This window comes from Ostrea edulis, chromosome 5, assembly GCF_947568905.1.
Source record: "Ostrea edulis chromosome 5, xbOstEdul1.1, whole genome shotgun sequence".
In the NCBI taxonomy this organism is placed as follows: Eukaryota; Metazoa; Mollusca; class Bivalvia; order Ostreida; family Ostreidae; genus Ostrea; species Ostrea edulis.
This window is the reverse complement of record NC_079168.1, coordinates 92920528-92941618: the sequence shown is the minus strand read 5'-3', so window position 1 is coordinate 92941618 and position 21091 is coordinate 92920528. Positions and strand designations below refer to the sequence as shown.

The 21091-nt window shown below is 38.7% G+C and overlaps 2 protein-coding genes across 2 annotated transcripts in view; one reads left to right on the top strand and one right to left on the bottom strand.

Annotated features, from left to right (window-relative positions):
- Window positions 1–895, top strand: part of LOC125650907 (proteasome subunit alpha type-6) — a 31482-nt gene extending 30587 nt beyond the window's left edge. The window contains exon 7 of the mRNA XM_048879486.2: window positions 696–895. Within this exon, the coding sequence (XP_048735443.1) occupies window positions 696–753 (58 nt within the window). The 3' untranslated portion in view covers window positions 754–895. The remainder of the gene's footprint in view (window positions 1–695) is intronic.
- Window positions 896–7750: 6855 nt separating this feature from the next.
- Window positions 7751–11163, bottom strand: LOC130055048 (uncharacterized). Its single transcript, XM_056166220.1, has 3 exons — window positions 10821–11163; window positions 8657–10489; window positions 7751–8574 (listed from the first exon to the last, which is right to left on the bottom strand). The coding sequence occupies exons 1-3, from the start codon at window positions 11161–11163 to the stop codon at window positions 7751–7753; spliced, it is 3000 nt and encodes a 999-aa protein (XP_056022195.1).
- Window positions 11164–21091: the final 9928 nt, after the last annotated feature.

The window sequence follows — 21091 nt, the reverse complement described above, 5'->3', positions numbered from 1 at the left end:
GTTGTCAAAAACTGAAGTCATTTGCCCAACTATAAATTACCTTTATTTTTTACTTTCATTATAGACATTATAGGAAAGGGGGCATATACATGTACACATTGTATGTCTTTAAAACATTCCTTATACAAGTATGTAATTCATATTTTAACTTTCTAATTTCATACCCTAACATGATCCCGTGGGGATCCAGGTTAGAATAGGTCCTCAGTACCCCTTGCTTGTCGTAAGAGGCGACTGAATGGGGCGGCCCTTAGGATGAGACCACAAAAACCGAGGTCCCGTGTCACAGCAGGTGTGGCACGATAAAAATCCCTCCTTGCTCTAAGGCCATAAGCGCTGAGCATAGGCCTAAATTTTGCAGCCCTTCACCAGCAATGGTGACGTCTCCACATGAGTGAAATATTCTCAAGCAGGACGTTAAACAATATACAATCAATCAATCATACTCTAACAATTGCTTTAGAGAACTGTTGTGTTTAATGACAATATAATTTATAACTGTAGAGTATTTGTAACTGTAAAGTGTAAGTACTTGCAGATTGGAATTGAACTTGTGGTATAGTTTAGTGTAAATTCACACACTAATTTTTGTTTGCATTAGATAATGGGAAATAGTCAAACCATGGCATGGCTGTTTATTTGTCTTTTAAGACTTGCAGGTATAAATGATTAAAAAGTACTCCTGAATCTTTCAGAAAATTGACAGAGGAAGAAACTGACCAGCACCTTGTAGCAATAGCCGAGAAGGATTGATAGATCAACAGTGCAAAGCATTTGACTTTCTGTTCTGATGTTTTAATGTATCCTGTGATTAAAGAAGAACTGTCTTACGTCTATATTAAATCATTTTAGTTCACCAGAGCTCGCATGCTTTGATTAAAATTTGTCCATCTTCTTTCTGTCGTTAATTTTTTATATGTTCAACTCTTCTCAACCACTACTAAGCTACTTTTTATTTTCAGACAAACTGAAATGTTCAATAAGTTATTAACAATCACAATTAATAATGTGTTTATCAATTGATTTAAAAATTATTAATTTCGATCGATTATTTGCTAATTTTGAATAGTCTGTGTGAGTACTCCCAGTACTTTGATTGTTTTTCTCATTGGCTGCTAGCTTCTACAGGCTTATCGTCTGCTTGTTAGTGAATGCTAGCTTCAGCCTACTGGCTAGTTAATTTACATTGCAATTTTGGAGAAAATGAGGCAATGTTTTATAGACAGTTTGAAGATTTGTATAATTTTTTATACCTGGCAAAAAACACCAGATGTTTTACTGTTGATTATTTTATAATCACTATTATTTTACTAATGAGGTGAAGGTCAACCCAAAAGCGTTTTGAAAATACACCAAGTTCAAATTGACAGTTAAGAGCGGAGATAGCGATTTGAAAGACAATGATGGTAGAGTTCACAGTGATGACGAACCAAAGGCAGAGACAATAAGTTTTTCTGTAAAAATATTCACCAAGGAGGACACTGACAATATACTGGATATGGAAGACAGATCAAAGGAGAGCAGCCTACTGGATACAGACATCACAGAAGAATCTATTCTAAAGAAATTTTAGAACCTCAAAATCGGCAAGCCATGTGGACCGGATGGGCATCACCTGAGAGTAGTAAAAGAAGTGGCTTAATGCATCACAACACCGCTACGGATAATATACAGGAAGTTCCTGGACACTGGACGTCTACCAGCTCAGTGGAAGCAAGGTCAGGTTACGCCAATATTTAAAAAAGGAGACAGGAGTATACCCGGCAACTATAGGCCCGTCAGTCTAACGTCAGTACTGTACAAAGTGATGGAATCATTGGTAGGAGAGGCAGTGATGAAACACATGCCAAGTAATGGTCTGTTTTGTAATGAACAGCATGGTTTTGTTCCTGGCTGATCTTGTATGACTCAGCTGTTGGTCTGTGTGGATGATTGGACAGAGGCCCTCGACAGAGGAGACCCACTTGATACAGTGTACATTTACTTAGATTTCTAGAAGGCGTTTGACATCGTGCCACACAAAAGACTCTCGCATAAGATCAAGAGATTTGGGATTGATGGTAAAATACTTGCATGGATAACAGATTTTCTGCAAGGTTGAACACAAAGGGTATCGATCAGTGGCAATATGTCGAGTTGATCGAACGTGACAAGTGGAATACCACAGGGAAGCGCGCTGGGTCCAGTATTGTTTGTCATCTTCATAAACGATTTGCCTGATGTTGTGAGAAATGTAACTCGTATCTTTGCTGATGACACTATGGTATATGGCAGAGCAACCAGTCGCAGACAAAGAAAGTTTGCAATTAGATATGGAGAGACTCGCAGACTGGTCGAAAGATTGGCTTTTGAAATTCAATACCAGCAAGCGCGGTGTAATGCATCTCGGTCATAATAACCCTCAGTACAGTTACCACATGCGGGACAGCAATGGACAAAACAGAGAATTGTAAACAACTGAAATGGAAAAAGACTTAGGTGTTCAGATTGACAACAAACTTACCTTTCACCAGCATGTGAACTCTGTCGTTGGAAAAGCAAACTGTATCCTGGGGCTAATCGTTCATTTTGCAGGGACATGGTGGTGAAGAGGAAACTTTTCACAACTATGGTGAGACCAATACTTGTGTATGATAATGCTCCACGGATCTAGCAGTACACAGGCGACATAGATCAGATCGAGAGAGTTCAAATACGAGCAACAATGTTATGCACAGAGTTAAAAGATCTACCATACGAGGAAAGGCTCAGAAAATCAAGACTGCCATCCCTGCACTATAGAAGTCAAAGAGGAGATATGATCCAGACATACAAGATACTAACAGGAGGGACCGAGTAGACCAAAAACTAGTCTCTAGTCGAGGCTTACAAAACATGAGGACATAGCAAGAAGCTGGCAAAGAGACAATGTTGCTTAAAGCTGACATGAATTAATAAATACGTACACCTTTCTCATCTTATCCGCCATATTTCTCTCAGGTAGCCTAATTTACTCTACCCGTATATACCCCAAATGTGATTGTCACACCTGAGTGATTTTTCTAGGTGGACTCGACCAGTGCACATCTCCGATAGTAATATATAGGGAATGCGAAACAAATAAAACCACATTTTAAAACATTATGCTTTGCTCAAAATTACAAAATATTTATTGTATACCAATGCAACATTCCGAAAGTTTAGATAATTTAGAAAAAAATGCAAAAAAAGAAAGAAGCTTTTCTTGCATACTCTGATACTTGCAAGTGCATGCAAGTATTTGCAGTTTCTTATGAAATAAATGCGGAGAAATCATTTGCCAATTACATACTGATAGAATGGAATAAGCAAAGAGCATAAAATATATTATTTATATCAATTCTTGCAAAATACAGGTCCATGCCATATGCATAATATGTAATGCACATGGCATATTCGCCACACAAAAAAAAAAAACGTATCAAATACGGACGTCTATTCAACAGGTATCGGAGATGTGCACTTACCGAAAATATTAGATTCTCTTTATTCTGATAAATCCACGAAACAAAATGATAAACTCCATTTGTATCTCGTTAGAACTTTACAACACGTTGTCATTCCATTATACAGACTGCGACACACTTCACCCGTGCCAAATAGGGTGTCTGCAATCAGGGGAGATGTCAGAGTCGAAAAAAATTCCTGTATTGAATGCTTGTCTGGTCTCGGTTTTGCAGTTTATAGAAATCGGGAATCTAATCATATACACTGAGCATCTGGTTGGATATATTGCGTGCTCAATTCAAAATTTATCGATGATCATATACAAATTTGGATATAAAAATAAGGGAATAATGATCGAAAATATACATCTGTTTAAATATGCGGGTATTACATTTGTAATCCATAATAAACAGTTGATTACACAGACACATATAAAAGGAGATGTATAAACGAAAATATAATTTTATTGTTTCTTTGGGAACCACATAATTATTTACGGTCTCTGTATGTCCATATTCATTGATTGAACAGGAGAGAGAGAGAGAGACTGTCCTACTTCGATGTACAATATATCATTTCACAGAAGGAAAGAAAATTGATCACTGATATAATGGTAAGCTTACAAGCATTAAAAAATTCCAGCTATTTAAAAATTTGTTATTGACAATATATTAAAAACTTACAGGAGTTGATGTTTATAATTGAATTCATTACAAATTAAAAAAAAAAAAATCAGTTTAAACTGCATGTAAAAAATACTGACTTAGTATGTTAGAATAAAGGAAAAAAGTAAATTGCCAAAAAAGTGGGGAGAGCAGACCAGCCTCCCTGCCCACCCCAACTTCCTGTATACGATTTTTCTGAATACATGTATTTATGTATTCGTGAATGAAGTTCCTACGCTTAAAAATATCTTGGCCTTTATGCATTTTGTTTTGTGATTTTGGTTTACCATTCCTTACACTTTGTAAATAAAGGGAAAACTTGGTAAAGGGTGCAATTCTACACCATACAATTAGTATGCATACATGTGTTGAAAAGCAAAATGTACATGTAATAACCAGACATGTATCGTCATTTTTCATTGGGAGGGGGGGGGGTGCAACCAATCTGATTAAAATAAGATCTTTGATCCGCTCCGTTATTGTTATGTCGCTACGTAGCGACATAACAATAACGGAGCGGATCAAAGATCTTATTTTAATCAGATTGGGGTGCAACAGGAATAAAAAAAAAAAAATGGAAAATTCGATTCTTCAAAATTTCTTGCCATTCAAATAATAATTTAAAAAGATGAACGAAAACCCTAAACAAACCAAGATGTTTTATCCGATGTTCAAAGTCCTAATGTTGGGGTGAAGGGTTAAAGAGTCTTTTACTTTGACTGCCTCAATAATTTCCCCCTACACTTCATTTTCTTCCATCGTTGGGGGTGGAATGGGGTGGTTAGAGTCCTCTACTATGAGTGCCTCGTAATATCTTCATTTTCTTAATTGGTGGTGGTGTGTGTCTTCTACTATTATATCAGAACTTTCAAGCTGGGGTAAAGTTTGAAGGGGGGGGGGTGTTTGTCACCCAATATATTTTTTACTTGCATTACAAAATAACGGCGTCTCACTTCTGTCGGCGCGGGTTCGAAACCCGCTCGCGCCGGTAAGTGAGAAAGTTTCCCAGTTTACTTTTGGAAGGTCGGTGGTCTCTTCCCAGGTACATTGTATCTGGTTCTCTCTTCCACCAACAAAAACAGGGCGCCATCAGATAACTGAAAAATTGTTGAGTGTGGCAGAAAACATAAAAAAAGGGAAAAAAATAACAAAAAATGGATATTGTTATCAAAGGTGGGGGGACAGACACTCTTGTCCCCTCCTCTTGATTCTATGTACCTTTGTACATGACCTTTGTATTTGGGAGAGGGCCTACATAAGCTATGCCTGTTGCCCAATTCTGTTGAGTTTCTCAATAAAATATGTTTGAATAAAAAAATAATTCTATGTGCTTGATAACTACGTATATGATAAACTCAATTATTACATTTTGCATTACTACAATTTGCGTCAAGTTCAACGCAGAATGTAATAAAGCAAAATGGCATAGATATATAAGATCTATTGAGCGCCGAATTAGCATAAAATGAAGTAATTGAAAATAACATTATTTAAAGATATGTTTAATTTTTAATTATTGCGTGCTTTAAATGAATCAAATAAATCTGTATTATCAATTAATGAGAGCAATATTGAGTTACTGTTCTCTTACATTGAATTAACGATATCATTTGTCTTAATAAGAGCGCGATTATTACAAGATCATCGTTTGAATCCCCCCCCCCCCCTCTCTCTCTCTCTCATCCCATACACTCGTGCAGTGTTGTATATGCAAATTATCTATGCACAAACAATTTATGTACCTAAATGATTTCCTGATTTATAAATCTGCAATACTCTGACAAGTAAATCATTCGGTATAAGGATTCATGCACAATACAGGGTAAATATTCTACTCTGATACTTCCCCTGATTGAAGAAAGCTGATCGGCACGGGCTAAGTGTGTCGCAGTCTGAACAATGGACAATGTTGTTTACAGTTGGAATACAAATGGAGTGTATCGTTATGTTTCATGGATTATGCTAATAAAGGGAGTTTTACTACTACCTGAGTATTTTCGACAAGTGTACACGTACATCTTCGGTCCTTTACAGATATTACGAGTAGACCCAGGTAAATAGTCGTCCGCATTCGATGCTTTTTCATGATAAGCATACATGACCATGTCTTCTTTATACGTACAGTAGCATTTATGTATTTGTATTTTGCTTGAAGTAAGAGTGAATGGTATAGATTTTATACCTTTTGCTTATTCCATTTCATCAATAGATCTAGGTAATAGATGAAATATTTCTCCGCGTTTTTGTATAGTTGCAAATGTACGCACATTCACGTAAAGAAAAGGCATTCTATATTTATTTATCCAAAGTTACTACTGTACGATATGTTTATTGTAATTTTGAGCACTGCATGGTGTTTCAAAACGTGATTTCATTTCTTCTTGATGTCCTATAAATTAGGTTCGGAGATGTACGTGTTACCTGTCGAAGCTACCCGCACAGGTAAATCAAAGACACTGATGTGAAGTGAAGCGTAGCAAAACTCGTCCCCTTATATACCATGCGAACCCTGATACATATAACAATAGAATATCCAACTAATATGGCGGATTAGCAAAGAAATATGGCGGACATATAGAATTATACTATATTTATTAATTCATGTCAGCTTTAAATATCAGAAAGTACTCGTTTGACTTGAGGGTAGTGAATGAGTGGAACGGATTGCCAGATTGGGTAGTGTGTGCCACAGACACCAACGATTTTAAAAGTAAAATAAAAAGTTCTGGAATGGCATATGTGCAATTATTTATTGCGATCCAAAACCCCCGGAGAGGGTACAAGACTGTAACAAATAATACAATAATAAATTGTACATTTAAAATACAACAAAGCAGTTATATCATATAAATGTGTTTCCTAAAGCAGTCTCAATAATAAGACAAATTGCCCAAAATAACAGCAAAGGGTATGAAATTACATTAAACACCATTTAGAAACATGTTATACACAGCGTCCTTGATAACCAAAGTAAGAATCATGAAATTTTACATTAAAATCACCTACAATACAGCTGACAGATAATATGCTTACTAAATGAACATTATTTAAGGTTATAAAATCAGGAATGCATCAAAATACTTACTCCGTGCAGAGCCAAACACCTATTTCTAAATAAAAACAAATTTGTCCCATGTGCTTTTTTGGTGTATATCCGGTGAGTAAATTTCTTAAGTACAAAACCAAAATGGTCAAACATAAAAATCCGGAATTGTGTAACACTACACTCCCCTCCTGATTTTTACCAAAAATCACTATTATTTAAAAGTTTACCAAGAGAAGAATACCCCATACAGAGAATTAAGAAACAATTAAAATGACAAAAATTGTGTCCCACATTTAAAAAGAGAAATGAATTTACAAAAAAAAAATTATCATATAAGTCTGACAATTCAAATACATACTTTCAAATTTTTACAAACATCAACTGTTCAAAATGACTTTATTGAGTCACTGAGAAAGTAACAGCACAAGTTGATGAATTGGACGAATATATGTTTTCCTGTCCTTTCCAATACGAATTTGGACTTTCCGTACACGATTGTCCTCACTGGGGTAAATTTGCTCGACGATAGCTATGGGCCAACTATTTCTGTGTGCTTGGTCACCTCGCATAAGAACTACATCCCCTTCTTGAAGGTCGCTTTCAACAGATGTCCATTTGCGTTTGACTTGAAGTCCAGAAAGATATTGCTCACGCCACTTTTTCCAGAACTCCTGTGCAAGATAAACAACATGTTTCCATTGGGCGCGATACGCATCTTCAGTTCAAGTTCAGGTAGGTCATTAGGAAGAGAATCTATCTTCTGTGTGAGCAGAATGTTGGGTGTCAGTACGGCGGAATCCTCAGAATCTGACGAAACAGGAATTATGGGCCTTGAATTAATGATGGAACATACTTCTGCCATGAACGTAGTAAGTATCTCATGAGTGATTCCTTTGGAGTTGGTGCGCAATAACATTGCATCCAAAATTCTTCTGGTCGTCCCGATCATTCTTTCCCATCCTCCTCCAAAATGTGAAGCATGGGGAGGGTTAAAAACCCATGTCACACGGTTTTGGTTTAAAAATGTTCTCACAGAAGGGTCCTCTACAAAAATAGAATCTATTCCCATTTCTTGAGCAGCTCCAACAAAGTTGGTCCCTCGATCTGATCGAAATTGTCGAACTGGGCCTCTAATTGCTATAAACCTTCTAGCTGCGTTTATAAATGAAGAGCTACTAAGTTCTTCTACCACTTCAATGTGTATAGCACGGCACACAAGGCAGGTGAATATTATTCCCCCATCTCTTCGGATTGAGCTGACCACCCCTAGAACGTCTGACAACAACAGTCCATGGGCCAAAAGTGTCCACACCCACGAAAGTGAATGGTGGTGAAGGCGTAATTCTCTCCTCTGGTAAATCTGGCATAACTTGTTCACCAAATCTTCCTCTGAGTTTTCTGCATAAAATGCATCGATATATATGGGAAGTAACTTGTCGTTTCATTCCTATGATCCAGTATCCCGATGTTCGAATTTTACCTTCCGTGAGGTGACGTCCTTGGTATTGAACACCTTCGTGACAATGACGAATGATAAGCTCTCCAATGTGGTGCTTTCTTGGAATTATGACTGGATGAAAGTCTAATGCATCTGCTGCTTTATAACGTTTTAAATGTCCTCCCACGCGCAATATACCATTGTCATCTAGAATTGGGGTAAGTGGAAGAATAGCACTTGACTTTGGGATATTCCTCCCCTCCTTGAGAGCACTAATTTCCTTAGAAAAACATGACCATTGAACTTCTTTCAACACAAATATCTCTGCTTCTAACAGTTCATGGCTTTTAAGTGTTGATCCAAATGGTTTGGATTGTTCAAGTGAATTTGAGAAATACTTAACCAATCGTTTCAAATGAGCAATTGCACGAAGAAGTGCATAGGGATCGGAAAATCTTTCAAAGCGGTGAACACCTAGAGTGTTTTGTGAAGCACAAGTGGTTTTAGAAGCGTTTATCAAGGGTCTGACTTCGATATCAGAACTTGGCTCAATCAACTGATAGTCTATGGCAGATGTCACAGCTGAACTGATGTCATGTAAAAACGTAGGTCCTTGGATCCAAGCACATTGGGTAATGTCGATTGCAGCAATAGATCGTGTGGCAATATCGGCTGGATTTTCTTCTGATGATATATAAGTCCATTGGTTTGGAGATGTTGACTGACGGATCATATCCACACGATTACTGACGTAGACATAAAAACGACGACGTTCGTTATTTATATATCCCAACACAATTTTACTGTCTGTGTACATAGTCGTGGAGTCAAGGTCAAATGACAAATGCTGAGTAACAGTATTCTTGATATTGCATGCAAGTACTGCCGCACATAATTCTAAGCGCGGAATGGTATGACCATGTGTGGGCGCTACTCTGGACTTGCCATGTACAAAACTTATGTGATGGTCTCCATTAACGTCAAAAATCCTGAGGTAAGCTACTGCACCTATAGCCCTAGAAGATGCATCGGAGAATACATGTAGTTCTCTGCGGGTGACCTGATTGGACGCAAGATTAGCGTAACATCTAGGTATGACGACTGATTCAAGGTTTATTAGCGATTCCTTCCAGTCCCTCCAACGTGTAGAGAACTCCTGAGAAAGTGGTTCATCCCAGTCGGTTACTGTAGACATAACATCTTGGAGAATGAACTTCCCTCCGATAGTCACTGGTGACACAAACCCAATAGGGTCGTATAAACTGTTGATAGTAGCTAATAGACCCCTTTTTGTGAATGGTCTGTCATTGCAATATACTCGAAAAGTGAAATAGTCTTTGAATACGTCCCAACTTACTCCTAAGCTGCTATGTAAGGATGCCTCACTTAAGTCTAGATTAAAGTCGATGACCTCCTTGGCAAGGTCTTCCGTAGGGAAGGACTTGATCACACTAAGAGAATTTGATGATACTTTGTGCAACCGAATGTTTCCTTCCTCCTTCAAGATAGTCTGAGTACGAGAGAGTATACTAATGGCTTCTTCACAGGTGTCTACAGACATTAAAGCATCGTCAACGTAAAAGTTGTTGAGAACAAAGCTTTTCACATCTTCATCTGCTGTAGATACACATTTACGGAGTCCAAATGTTGCCACTGCAGGCGAAGGACTGTTGCCGAACACATGTCTTGTCATACGGTACTCTATCATCTCCTGACTTGGTTCATTGTCCTTGTACCACATGAACCTAAGGTAGTTACGATGGTCATCGGAAACAGAGAAGCGATAGAACATTTGCTCTATATCAGCTGTTATCGCCACAGGGCCTTGTCTAAATCGCAGAAGAATTCCTAGGAGTGAGTTCATTAAATCTGGCCCTGTTAAAAGAACATCATTAAGACTGACGCCTCCATATTTTGCAGATGAGTCAAATACGCAGCGAATATTCCCAGGTTTTTTGGGATGATACACAGCGAAAAGTGGTAAATACCAACATTCAGTACTGGCATGCAATTCCGGTGCTTCTTCAGCATGTTCTCAATCAAGAATTTTCTTCATAAAGCCTACAGCGTGTTTCATTTTTTCAGGGTTTCGACGCAAATTTGCATCCAACATGCGAGCTCTTTTCATTGCTTGTGGCTTATTGTTAGGAAGATATTGACGGTTTTTGCCGGAAAGGCAATGGAGCTGTCCAACATCCGTCCTGACCTTTGTACATTTTCTTGTCCATAATTTCTAAAAATTGCTTGTCTTCATATGAAAGACCTGGAGTATCATCATCCTTTCTTTTCTCAAAGATGTGATCATTTGCAACATGCATGTTACTCATGCAGGGTTGAAACAGTGTCGTTCGTCCATCCTTCAATGTGAAAGTTTTCATAACAGATATTTCATCTGGTTTGTGGCTTGTACCTAGACACACATCGCCAATTATGACCCAGCCTAGCCGAAGTCTTTGTGCAAATGGTGCATGAATAGGCCCTAGTCTCTGTTCAAGAATGTGGTGTGCAGGCAGCAAGTCTCGTCCTAAAAGCAAGAGTATCTGATTCATCTCTTATAGGTGGTATAGCGTCCGCTAAGTCATTTAGATGTGAATGTACTTTTGCTGTTGATGGCGAGGGGATTTCATCTCTTTGATCCGGTATCTGATCACACTCAATAAGCGTGGATAGTTTCATCTTACATGATGAATCGAATGACTCAATGATAAGGTTAGAGCACCTACGGCCATACTCTGTTGACAATCCAGAGCAATATGAAAGAGAATATGGTAATTCAGGTCCTGATATTCCAAAATGATCAAAGAGTGATGATCTCGCTAATGAACGATTACTTTGTTCATCGATTATCACATATAATTCAAGAGCACGGTCTCGCTGTCCATCTTGGTAAACTCGAGCAAGTAATGTTTTTGCACATGATCTGCTTGATCCTGATAAGGTTGTATACCTTGTGGTCACTTCATGTTCCAGTGATGACAAACAGTTATTCGTTTGTTCCATAAACTGAACCCTGTCCTCATGTAAGGCTGTCGGATGAGTAGACTTACATATACCACATTTCACAGTTGAACGACAGGGTTTTGCTAAATGAGGCTTGTGGCCGCAACACTTGAAGCACAGTCCTTTACTGGAGAGAAATTCCTTCCGCTCCTGTATTGGTTTTTGACGAAATTGGAAGCACTTATTCAGGCTATGAGATGTTTTATGCAAGGGGCATAGTGGTCCTTTGACTTCCTATTCTGTAGGTATGTCTACTTTTTTCACACTTACAGAGATGGGGCGTGTACCATATTCACTTTTCACTTGTTTCGATTTGTATGAGTCCTCAAATGCAAATGAAGGATCATTTTTTCGTCTAGCCATCTTTTCCAGAAAATTCACAAACACGTGAAATGGTGGGTATGCTGTATCATTTTCCTCCTTGTATCTACTAGCCTCTGTAGTCTACCTCTCTTGCAACTGATATGGAAGCTTAGCTACGATCAAATTAACTCCTGCTGATGAGTCATATGATGCAAATAAGTTTTTGAATTGATCCTCATTCTTCAGTGAGTCAATCTCTACCACAATATCAACAAGTTCATACAGACGCTTGAAGTCTTCGTTTGTAATTTTCGGAAAAGATAACAGTTTCTGTTTGACGGAAGATTCGACCATCTCAAGTCGCGCATAACGATCTGACAATCTCTGCCAAATTCTGTCTTTAGCACAATTTGGGTCACTGTAATTTGCAGAGCGAATAGTTATTGCTGACTTCTTTGACTCTGGTCCTAAGTAACGAATAAGCAGATCTACTTCCTCTGCTGCACTAAGGTTGAGTTCACTCACTACATCTCGGAATGTTTTTTTCCAGGAACCAAATGATTCAGGTCTATCATCAAAATCATGGATTCTTTTCAGCAGCATATCTTTTTTCACAATATATTTCGAAAACTCGATGCAGATATTTTCCTCCCTCTTCACAAATGGTGTAGCTTCAGGGTTGAGAGGAGTATCATTTTTCTGCAGAACTCTGTTGGCATTCATATCTAGAGCACAATCATTCCGAGTCTTGTATTCATTAACAGGGTGATCCGCGAGAACTGGTACTCGAATTTGTGAAATGTTTGCTTGAGATAAATGTTCATGATCCTGTAACTGGACATCATGTACATACTGTCTAGTTCGCGTTTTAACAGTATTTGATAATTCAGGGTCACTCACACTTGAATTTGAATCTGCCACATCGAGAAATTCATCCATTGCACTAAGACCTTGCGCACATTCTTCTAACTGCCTTTCACTTTCAAGAATCTTTAGTTTGGCATTCAGATTTGCTTGTTCTCTAAGAATATCAGCTTCCTTTTCAGCAAATTTTAATCGAACACGAGCTTCCTCTAATTTGGCCTTTTGTTTCACATACAGGGAGCTGACATGTGAGTGTGTTGATGACAAATGTTTCGATTTGGCACTTAAGTGTGACTTAATAGATTGTGCCTTTGAATGAGAATTTTCCTTCCTAATGGGGGATGACTGTTTGTTCATGTTAGGTTCAATAAAAACAGGAACTATTTTATCCAGACTTTCACTCTTCATGTGCTCTGTTTTAAGTGGATCATGTGTTGATTTCCACTCCAGTTCTTTTATTTTGTCATGAATAAAAGACATCAAAACTTCTTTCATGGAATGTGCATTATTTTTCTTGGTGTCACTTTGATCTGATCGTACACTGACAACACAGTCACAAAATTTAGTGTAAACATTTAAATAATGTTCAGATTGTTGCTTAAGTTCATTTATCACTGCAACAGGGGGATAAGATACTGCCGAGGCAATGATAGAGTCCAATGTTTGTTGTATTTCATGTAATGAAAGTTTATATTTCTTAACATGACCTTCATAAACCTCAAGTCCTTTGTCTGTGAGCAAGCGTTGTTGTCGCAGCTCTGTTTTCTCAGAAACACCGCCGGATGCCATCATGAGAATTCCAGGGAATCCGTGAAGTTGGTTCTCTTAGGATCTTGTACTGTGCAATTATTTATTGCGATCCAAAACCCCCGGAGAGGGTACAAGACTGTAACAAATAATACAATAATAAATTGTACATTTAAAATACAACAATGCAGTTATATCATATAAATGTGTTTCCTAAAACAGTCTCAATAATAAGACAAATTGCCCAAAATAACAGCAAAGGGTATGAAATTACATTAAACACCATTTAGAAACATGTTATACACAGCGTCCTTGATAACCAAAGTAAGAATCATGAAATTTTACATTAAAATCACCTACAATACAGCTGACAGATAATATGCTTACTAAATGAACATTATTTAAGGTTATAAAATCAGGGATGCATCAAAATACTTACTCCGTGCTTATTGCAGCACTGTGACAGGTGCTTGGGTTCAGGACCCCCCCCCCTTTCCGAATAAGCTACATGAGTTGATTTAATTATTTTTTGGTTGAAAATATTTCTAATACATGTCAACATCGTCGTGCATACCCCTAAAGTTCAAAATAAGCCCTTTTAGAAAAATACCCTCACTGGATCACGGGCACTGGAAGTTAATGTAAATATATAGTATGTGCATGTATAAAAATACATGCACATACTATATATTTACATTAACTTCCAGTGCCCGTGCACTGGATATTAACCAGTGAGGATATTTTTCTAAAGGGGCTTATTTTGAATTATTTTGGACTTTAGGGGTATGCACGACGTTGTTGACATGTATTAGAAATATTTTCAACCAAAAAATAATTAAACCAACTCGTGTAGCTTATTCGGAAGGGGGGGGGGGTCCTGAACCCAAAGCACTGTGCACTCTGTATATTATCATGTAACCTAGATATTACATGATATAAAAACACAAGGCATATAAACAATGCCCTACCTTAATTCAGCAGGACTTCATCAAAGGGCATACAACTTTAACATCATAATAGATAATTGCACATCTTCACTGGCTTGAGGTAAATCACGGACTGCTCACAGGGTAGGTGGAAGGGCTGTGCGCGCCAGTTTAGAGTTCAGTGAGGCACCAGACCAAGGTCAGAGGTCATATACATTAAGTTAACATACAGAGAACATACGTTTCACTACAATCCTCCATGTTTTATATGAAAAAGTATGACGTATTTAAGAGTGCATTTCATGTACATCAATGTGCCAATAAAACCTCAAAAATATAAACAATCAAACGATGAAATCACCTATTTAAGAGGAAAATATAACTCAATACAAGTTTATGTATGACAGTAACCAAATGCTAGGGGGATGTTCTTCTACAACATGAATTCGATCGGTAACTTAAAACAAGACCTTAAAATTCTGCAGGAAGATGTAATATAAATGATCAAGTTAAATGACATGGGATATTCTACAACACGAGTGTGACTGGTAACTAAATCCCAGGCCATCACTTTTGCAGGAACTATTAGAGTTCGGTCAAAGGGTTGATCTTATAAAGGCGAAGACCATTCTTTACAGTTTCCTTGAACAGGTACTGCAGTGTTATTCCAAGATTAGATGCAAACGGAGTGGCGATGTCTCCTATGAACGCATGGGGTGTTAATATTTCCTCCACCTGGCTTCATATATGGCGAGTCAGTCGAGGAGAAAGTGCACGTTGGAGAAACAGTCCATCCACTCTTTCGCAAGTTCTTGGTCCCATAAAGCAATTAAGATGAATGGGTTGTTCTGGATCACACGTCTTCAGAAGTATTTGCATACATCGAGCGTGAAAATCCATTCCAATCCGGTCTGAGGGAGTTTCCCGTAGATGAATCATCAGAATTTTATCCTTCCGAACGAGAGTGAACATCTGACGAACGTCTCTATAATTTAATGGGGATAGTGCGATCAAGACCAATCTCCCCTAGTGCCACAACATAAGTAGAACACAACAGACCCTTAATGTGGAGCAAGATTTTATTCAAAAACTTCTACGCGAGAAGAAAAAATCTCTCGCTGTGACCTTCAATTCGACTTTTAGATATATCGATGACGTTTTGTCTATTAACAATGATAGCTTTCATTCATATGTCGATTTGATATATCCCTGTGAGCTCGAAATAAAGGACACCACAGAGTCGTCCACTTCTGCTTCATACTTCGATATTTTATTGAAAGTAGACATTAACGGCAAACTGACAACTCAACTGTATGACAAACGGGATGATTTCAGCTTCTCCATCGTCAACTTCCCACATTTATGTAGCAATATTCCATTATCACCTGCATATGGTGTTTATATATCTCAACTGATTCGATATGCAAGAGCTTGTTCTGGGTATAGTCAGTTTTTAAATCGAGGTAAGCTACTGACAAACAAGTTGATGGTACAGGGATTTCAACAGTCTCGATTGAAGTCAGCATTTCGCAAATTCTATGGTCGTTATAACGATCTAGTTCGTCAATACGACCTCGCATTGGGTCAAATGCTGTCTGACGTGTTTCATACCGATTGTTAAGCCGTTCTTGGCACACTGATTTTGACTGCGGATAACTCCGTTTACCTGATCAGGATATGGGGCTCACGGCGGGTGTGACCGGTCAACAGGGGATGCTTACTCCTCCTAGGCACCTGATCCCACCTCTGGTGTGTCCAGGGGTCCGTGTTTGCCCAACTATCTATTTTGTATTGCTTGTAGGAGTTATGAGATTGATCACTGTTCGTTATCTTCACCTTGCATTTGGGGGGTCAACTCCTCAAAATGTTTGGGATTCATTCCAATAGCAATTCCCCAAGGACTCGTATGAAAAGTATCTGATGTGTAGAAGGTTCGCTATAAACAATAACGCCTCCAGTAACATTGAGTCAAGGTTAGGCAGACCGGTTCCCATTCCTGTATAATTAACTACATCCTCCACATACTTTCCATACGGTTCCTCCAAATTTTAGTACAGGTACGGTCCAGATGGAAATGACTATCAAAGGCTTCATACATCGAGCATGTTTCGTAGGCGTCAGATTTGTATTCTTGCAAAGAGCTTATGATAGTAGAATCCACATCAGACCCATATCAAACATCCACACATTGGAATTTCTCCTCTGTTGATGACTCTAAGGCGGGCATATGTATTCTTACATTCGCCACATCAGGAACTGAATCACCTGTAACAGATCCACGCACGCGAAATTCTTCACGCTGCGCGGGTTGCAAAGCTGACGTCAGAACCACTAAACATCTCCGTGGATCAATACAACCGGTGAGTTGACTGGAGCAACTGTGAAACCATCAGGAGGTTCCTCCCAGTTCTGGTAGTTACATAGTCTTCTAATGCACCTAACTGTATCTGGATGAAGATTTGTTTCTGGTTGAAACTGTTGTGTCTCGTTTACAAAATTGACCGTCGAAGTCAAACTGGATATATGTCCCAGTACACACTTCACTAGAGATTCCAGCGCCGATATCTGCAACCTACACAGCTCGTTCTCACTAAGGGAACGAACGTCACTGAATATCCTAGGAAGGTGAGGCTGTTGCACATGCCGTTTGATCTTCCGGTTCTTTATGTTACAGTCTGGAAAAGGGCACCACTGAAAATTAACGCGATGTCTCACTGTGACTTGGAGATCGGGAGTGGCCTTTGGCATAAACTACAGAATCCATCAATTATTCAACCTGTCGCGTGCACTTTCGTTTCTGAGACGTGGAATCACGTACTGCTCTCCACACTCTTCCCCCGCTATAAAAACCCCCTTCGCCACAGGCCCCTTTGTGATAGGTAGGGATTGGGAATCAACTGCATTCTCGCGAACAATTTCCAGATCTGGATTATACTGTAGACGAATATCCACACACATACCCGATGATGACGCGAAACCAGCAACTGCAGTTTGAGCAATCCTTCGTGGTCAAGGATTATGTACAAGTGAAGGAAGGTTCTCGTCAACCCAGCTGTCGTTACAAAGCAGAGTTCCAGCATCTTTCCTGGTCGTCTCAATCCAGTGCCGTAGATGTCATTAATAGTTCGAGTGAGATGATACTGGCCAAGAATAGCTTCACAAATATCTATGCGAGAAGTTCCATCTCTCAACAGGGCCAAGTCAAAGACTACCGTAAACGTTTTGGATCTACTAGGTTCCCGGAAGACGTGCATCTTTTCACATAATCCAAAATAATAATGTTCCCCTCTCTCTTGACGCAAAGAAGAATATTTTGATGTTTTGTGGTACTTCCTTTGGAATGGCATAATAATTAATTAAATGAAAAATATTAAACAGTAGTACTACATTGTGAAAAAAATTCATATCTCATATCATATTAAATTCAAGCTTTCATTCTTACATAATTTTCAATGAAAATGTACCATGACATGACCCTGGTCTGAACGTTATGTCTCCCTTTTTTATCAGCCGTTCAAAAATATTTCAATTCAAAACATAAACGATGCATAATAACATGAGTATACGGAAACTTCCTCGACAATGCAAATACAATGCATATAACTACCGCTATTTAGATCAGCTCCTATATGCCATTACGAAATCGAAAATACCAATATAAGAATAGCAAAAACAATGAATGCACAATCAATACACAAACTCGCTATACGTCACAACCGGGGCACAAATAAAACGCAAGTTTTAAACTTTTCCCACGTACTCTTGTCAAATCCACGCAAGTGCCGCGAAACCAATCGCGGCATTCATCGTATTGAATCACGAAAGAACCCGAATCCGGACCATGGCAGACACAATATTTATTTGATTCTTTGATGTCTGATGGAACCTTACTCAAATGTTTTTAATCCAATCGGGCATCTACCGGTCTTTGCATAGTTTAATTCGATCATGATTAATGATCTCCTTTCATCGTAATTGAACTTTTTAAAGATAAGCTGACATCTTATCGATGACAATTTCCAGTCCTTTCCACGTAGGACTCAACTTGCGGCGCTTACCCTTAACTGTCGCTGTATCTAAAACGTAAACCACATCTCCTGCTTTGTAGGAATGTTCCAGTTCTTTGACTTTGAGATCATAGTCGCGCTTCAGGATACTCTGCATCGTTTTAAAGGTACTTCTGGCCGTTTCATGTGTAGTAGAGATGCTGTTAATTAGATCAGCCAAATACTGGTCCTCATGGTTGTGATGTTTTTCTAAGCGAAGTGGAAAAACCAAATCTATTGGCTGATTGACTTCCCTGTCTAACATCAGCATATTTGGCGTGGAACCAGTGCTACGATTAACACAGGATCTAAGAGCACCAGATATTTGTGGAATGCACGCATCCCAATCTCCTGGTGTTTTTTAAACAAAACATCTCACTGCATCCATTAGAGTCCTGTTAAAACGTTCTACTTGGCCATTGACTGATGGACTGTAAGAAGTTGTTTTTGTTTTATGAATTTTTATAACTCGCATATGTTGGTAAATAATTGGCTGGTAAAATTTGTCCCTTGATCCGTGAATATTTGCAATGGATAACCGAATTTTGCGGAAAAACTGATCGATTGCAGCGCGGGCTGTTACCTCAGCTGACTGGGACGGTAAAGGAATACACTCAACCCACTTGGTGAATTGGTCGACCATCATCAAGATATACGCGTTTTTGTTTTAGTGAGTGGTAACGACCCAAGAAAATCCATGTGCACTCTTTCCATTGGTACCCGTGCATGAAATTTAGTCATGCCACAACGTGCATGTCTTGTAGGTTTTTTGCTTCTGTTACAGACTGCGCATGAGGCAACGTAGTTTTGAACATCTGTTGACATGGAATACCAATAGAACCGCTCCTTAACTCTGTTCAAAGTTGTACTTACTCCCTTGTGACCAGCAGCAGGAACATCATGACATAATTTCATGACTTCCGCTATCATGGTACTGGGGAGTACAAGAAAATTGTTTCCTTCTTCTTGCTTCCATAGAAGTTCATTATTTGTTGACCCGATCGATACGCCTTGACTGCTCTTGACATAAGAAACAAGTCGTTATCCGGTTTCTCTCCGTTCACAAGCCACTCGGTGTTTACTATATTTTTATCGTCACGTTGAGCTGATTTGAAGTCGTCACAGGAATGACTGTATCCACGACGAACTTTGATCTTCTTACCACGCCGAATCATTTTTTGCACCGAAACTTTGTTTACTTGAGTAAGAGGAACATTATCCACATCATCCAAAAATTCACCCCAGTTCCTATGGGCGCGATGACAATAATTGCAACTTCCGCGAGCCAAGTCACTAATACTGAAATCTCTTTTGTAGAATGGGCAATCATCGTCATACACAAGTCTGGATAACGCGTCTGCATTTACATGGTCTTTTCCTTTCCTTGATTGTCATGTAGGTGTGACACGCTAAAGAACCTCAATGGCCGAAAGCGCCGTGCATAGGCCTAATTTGAAGCCCTTCACCGGTCTTGGTGACGTTTCCATATGAGTGAAAAATTCTCGAGAGAGACGTTAAACAATAAACCATGCTTGATTTTCTGGTTTAACGTGGTTCAAAGTCTGATTTTTTCAATACGTCAACATCTCATAGAGCATAACGGTAATTTCAATGACGTCGAATAAAGGGGGGGGGGGGTGTCAGAAAATTGTGAATTTTGTATTTGTTACAAACTAGATCTACTTAATATTGTAAAGTATTGAAAATGATCGTAAGTGGGTTGTATTGTCAGCCGCATTGTAAAGTATATATCTCTTTATTTAATCTTGAAAAACTGCTGCAACCATTCTTCAAAACTAAAGTGTATATCGCAATTGATAACTTGCTAGGGTATTTATTATTAAATGTCAATTTAGGCACAATTTGCCAATAGATCATGATTTCTTTTAAACATACATAAATTCGAAACATTATATTAGTATTCATTTTGATACATTCTTTACAAAAACAGATCAAAGGTTTTTGTTTCAACTTTTAGACCTATTTGGGTACATGTCGAAATAAAAAGTTTCATCCTGTTTTCCAACTTAGAATTTTTATTTTTTTTCGGCGGTAACAGCAGTGTCGAAATCAATAGGCTGACGTAATATTACAAGTACATGTATTTATCGTGATAGCAGGGGAAATTGTGACTTCTTCGCATTTGAAATGGAACTTGAATCGGGGCATACGACGGGTAAGGCTGTAAACAAGGGTATCGAATGGGGATGCAGGCAGGCTCTTGGAAGTTGGGAAACTGCACTCGTTCCTCCAATAGACGTTTCACCGGATTTCCCTGTTCTTTAACATGATCCGGACTTATTTAAAATAAAATGATTTCTTTGTTGTTTCATCGGATGATGAAGGTAACTATAATTGCAGAAATATTCATAACCCGTGTTACAAGCGGGTTAAGCATTTTTTCTGCAATGATTGCTACCTTCATCGTCCGATGAAACAACAAAGAAGGACATTTTGTTGTTGTCCCCCACCGCAACGCGTAAGGGGACATAGGAATACCGGTTTCGTCCGTCCGTCCCATTAGACTTTGTGGACGCAACTCCCCCGAAACCGCTCAACGGATTTCGTTCAACTTTAGTAGGATTGTTAGA

Excerpts from the sequence above, each read along its gene's own strand:
- LOC130055048 (XM_056166220.1), bottom strand. The coding sequence starts at position 11,163 with ATGAATCAGATACTCTTGCTTTTAGGACGAGACTTGCTGCCTGCACAC. Across the intron at positions 10,490-10,820 it reads GGACAAGAAAATGTACAAAG|GGCCAGATTTAATGAACTCA; the intron begins GTCAGGACGGAT and ends TTCTTTTAACAG. Across the intron at positions 8,575-8,656 it reads AGGACGTCACCTCACGGAAG|AAAACTCAGAGGAAGATTTG; the intron begins GTAAAATTCGAA and ends CATTTTATGCAG.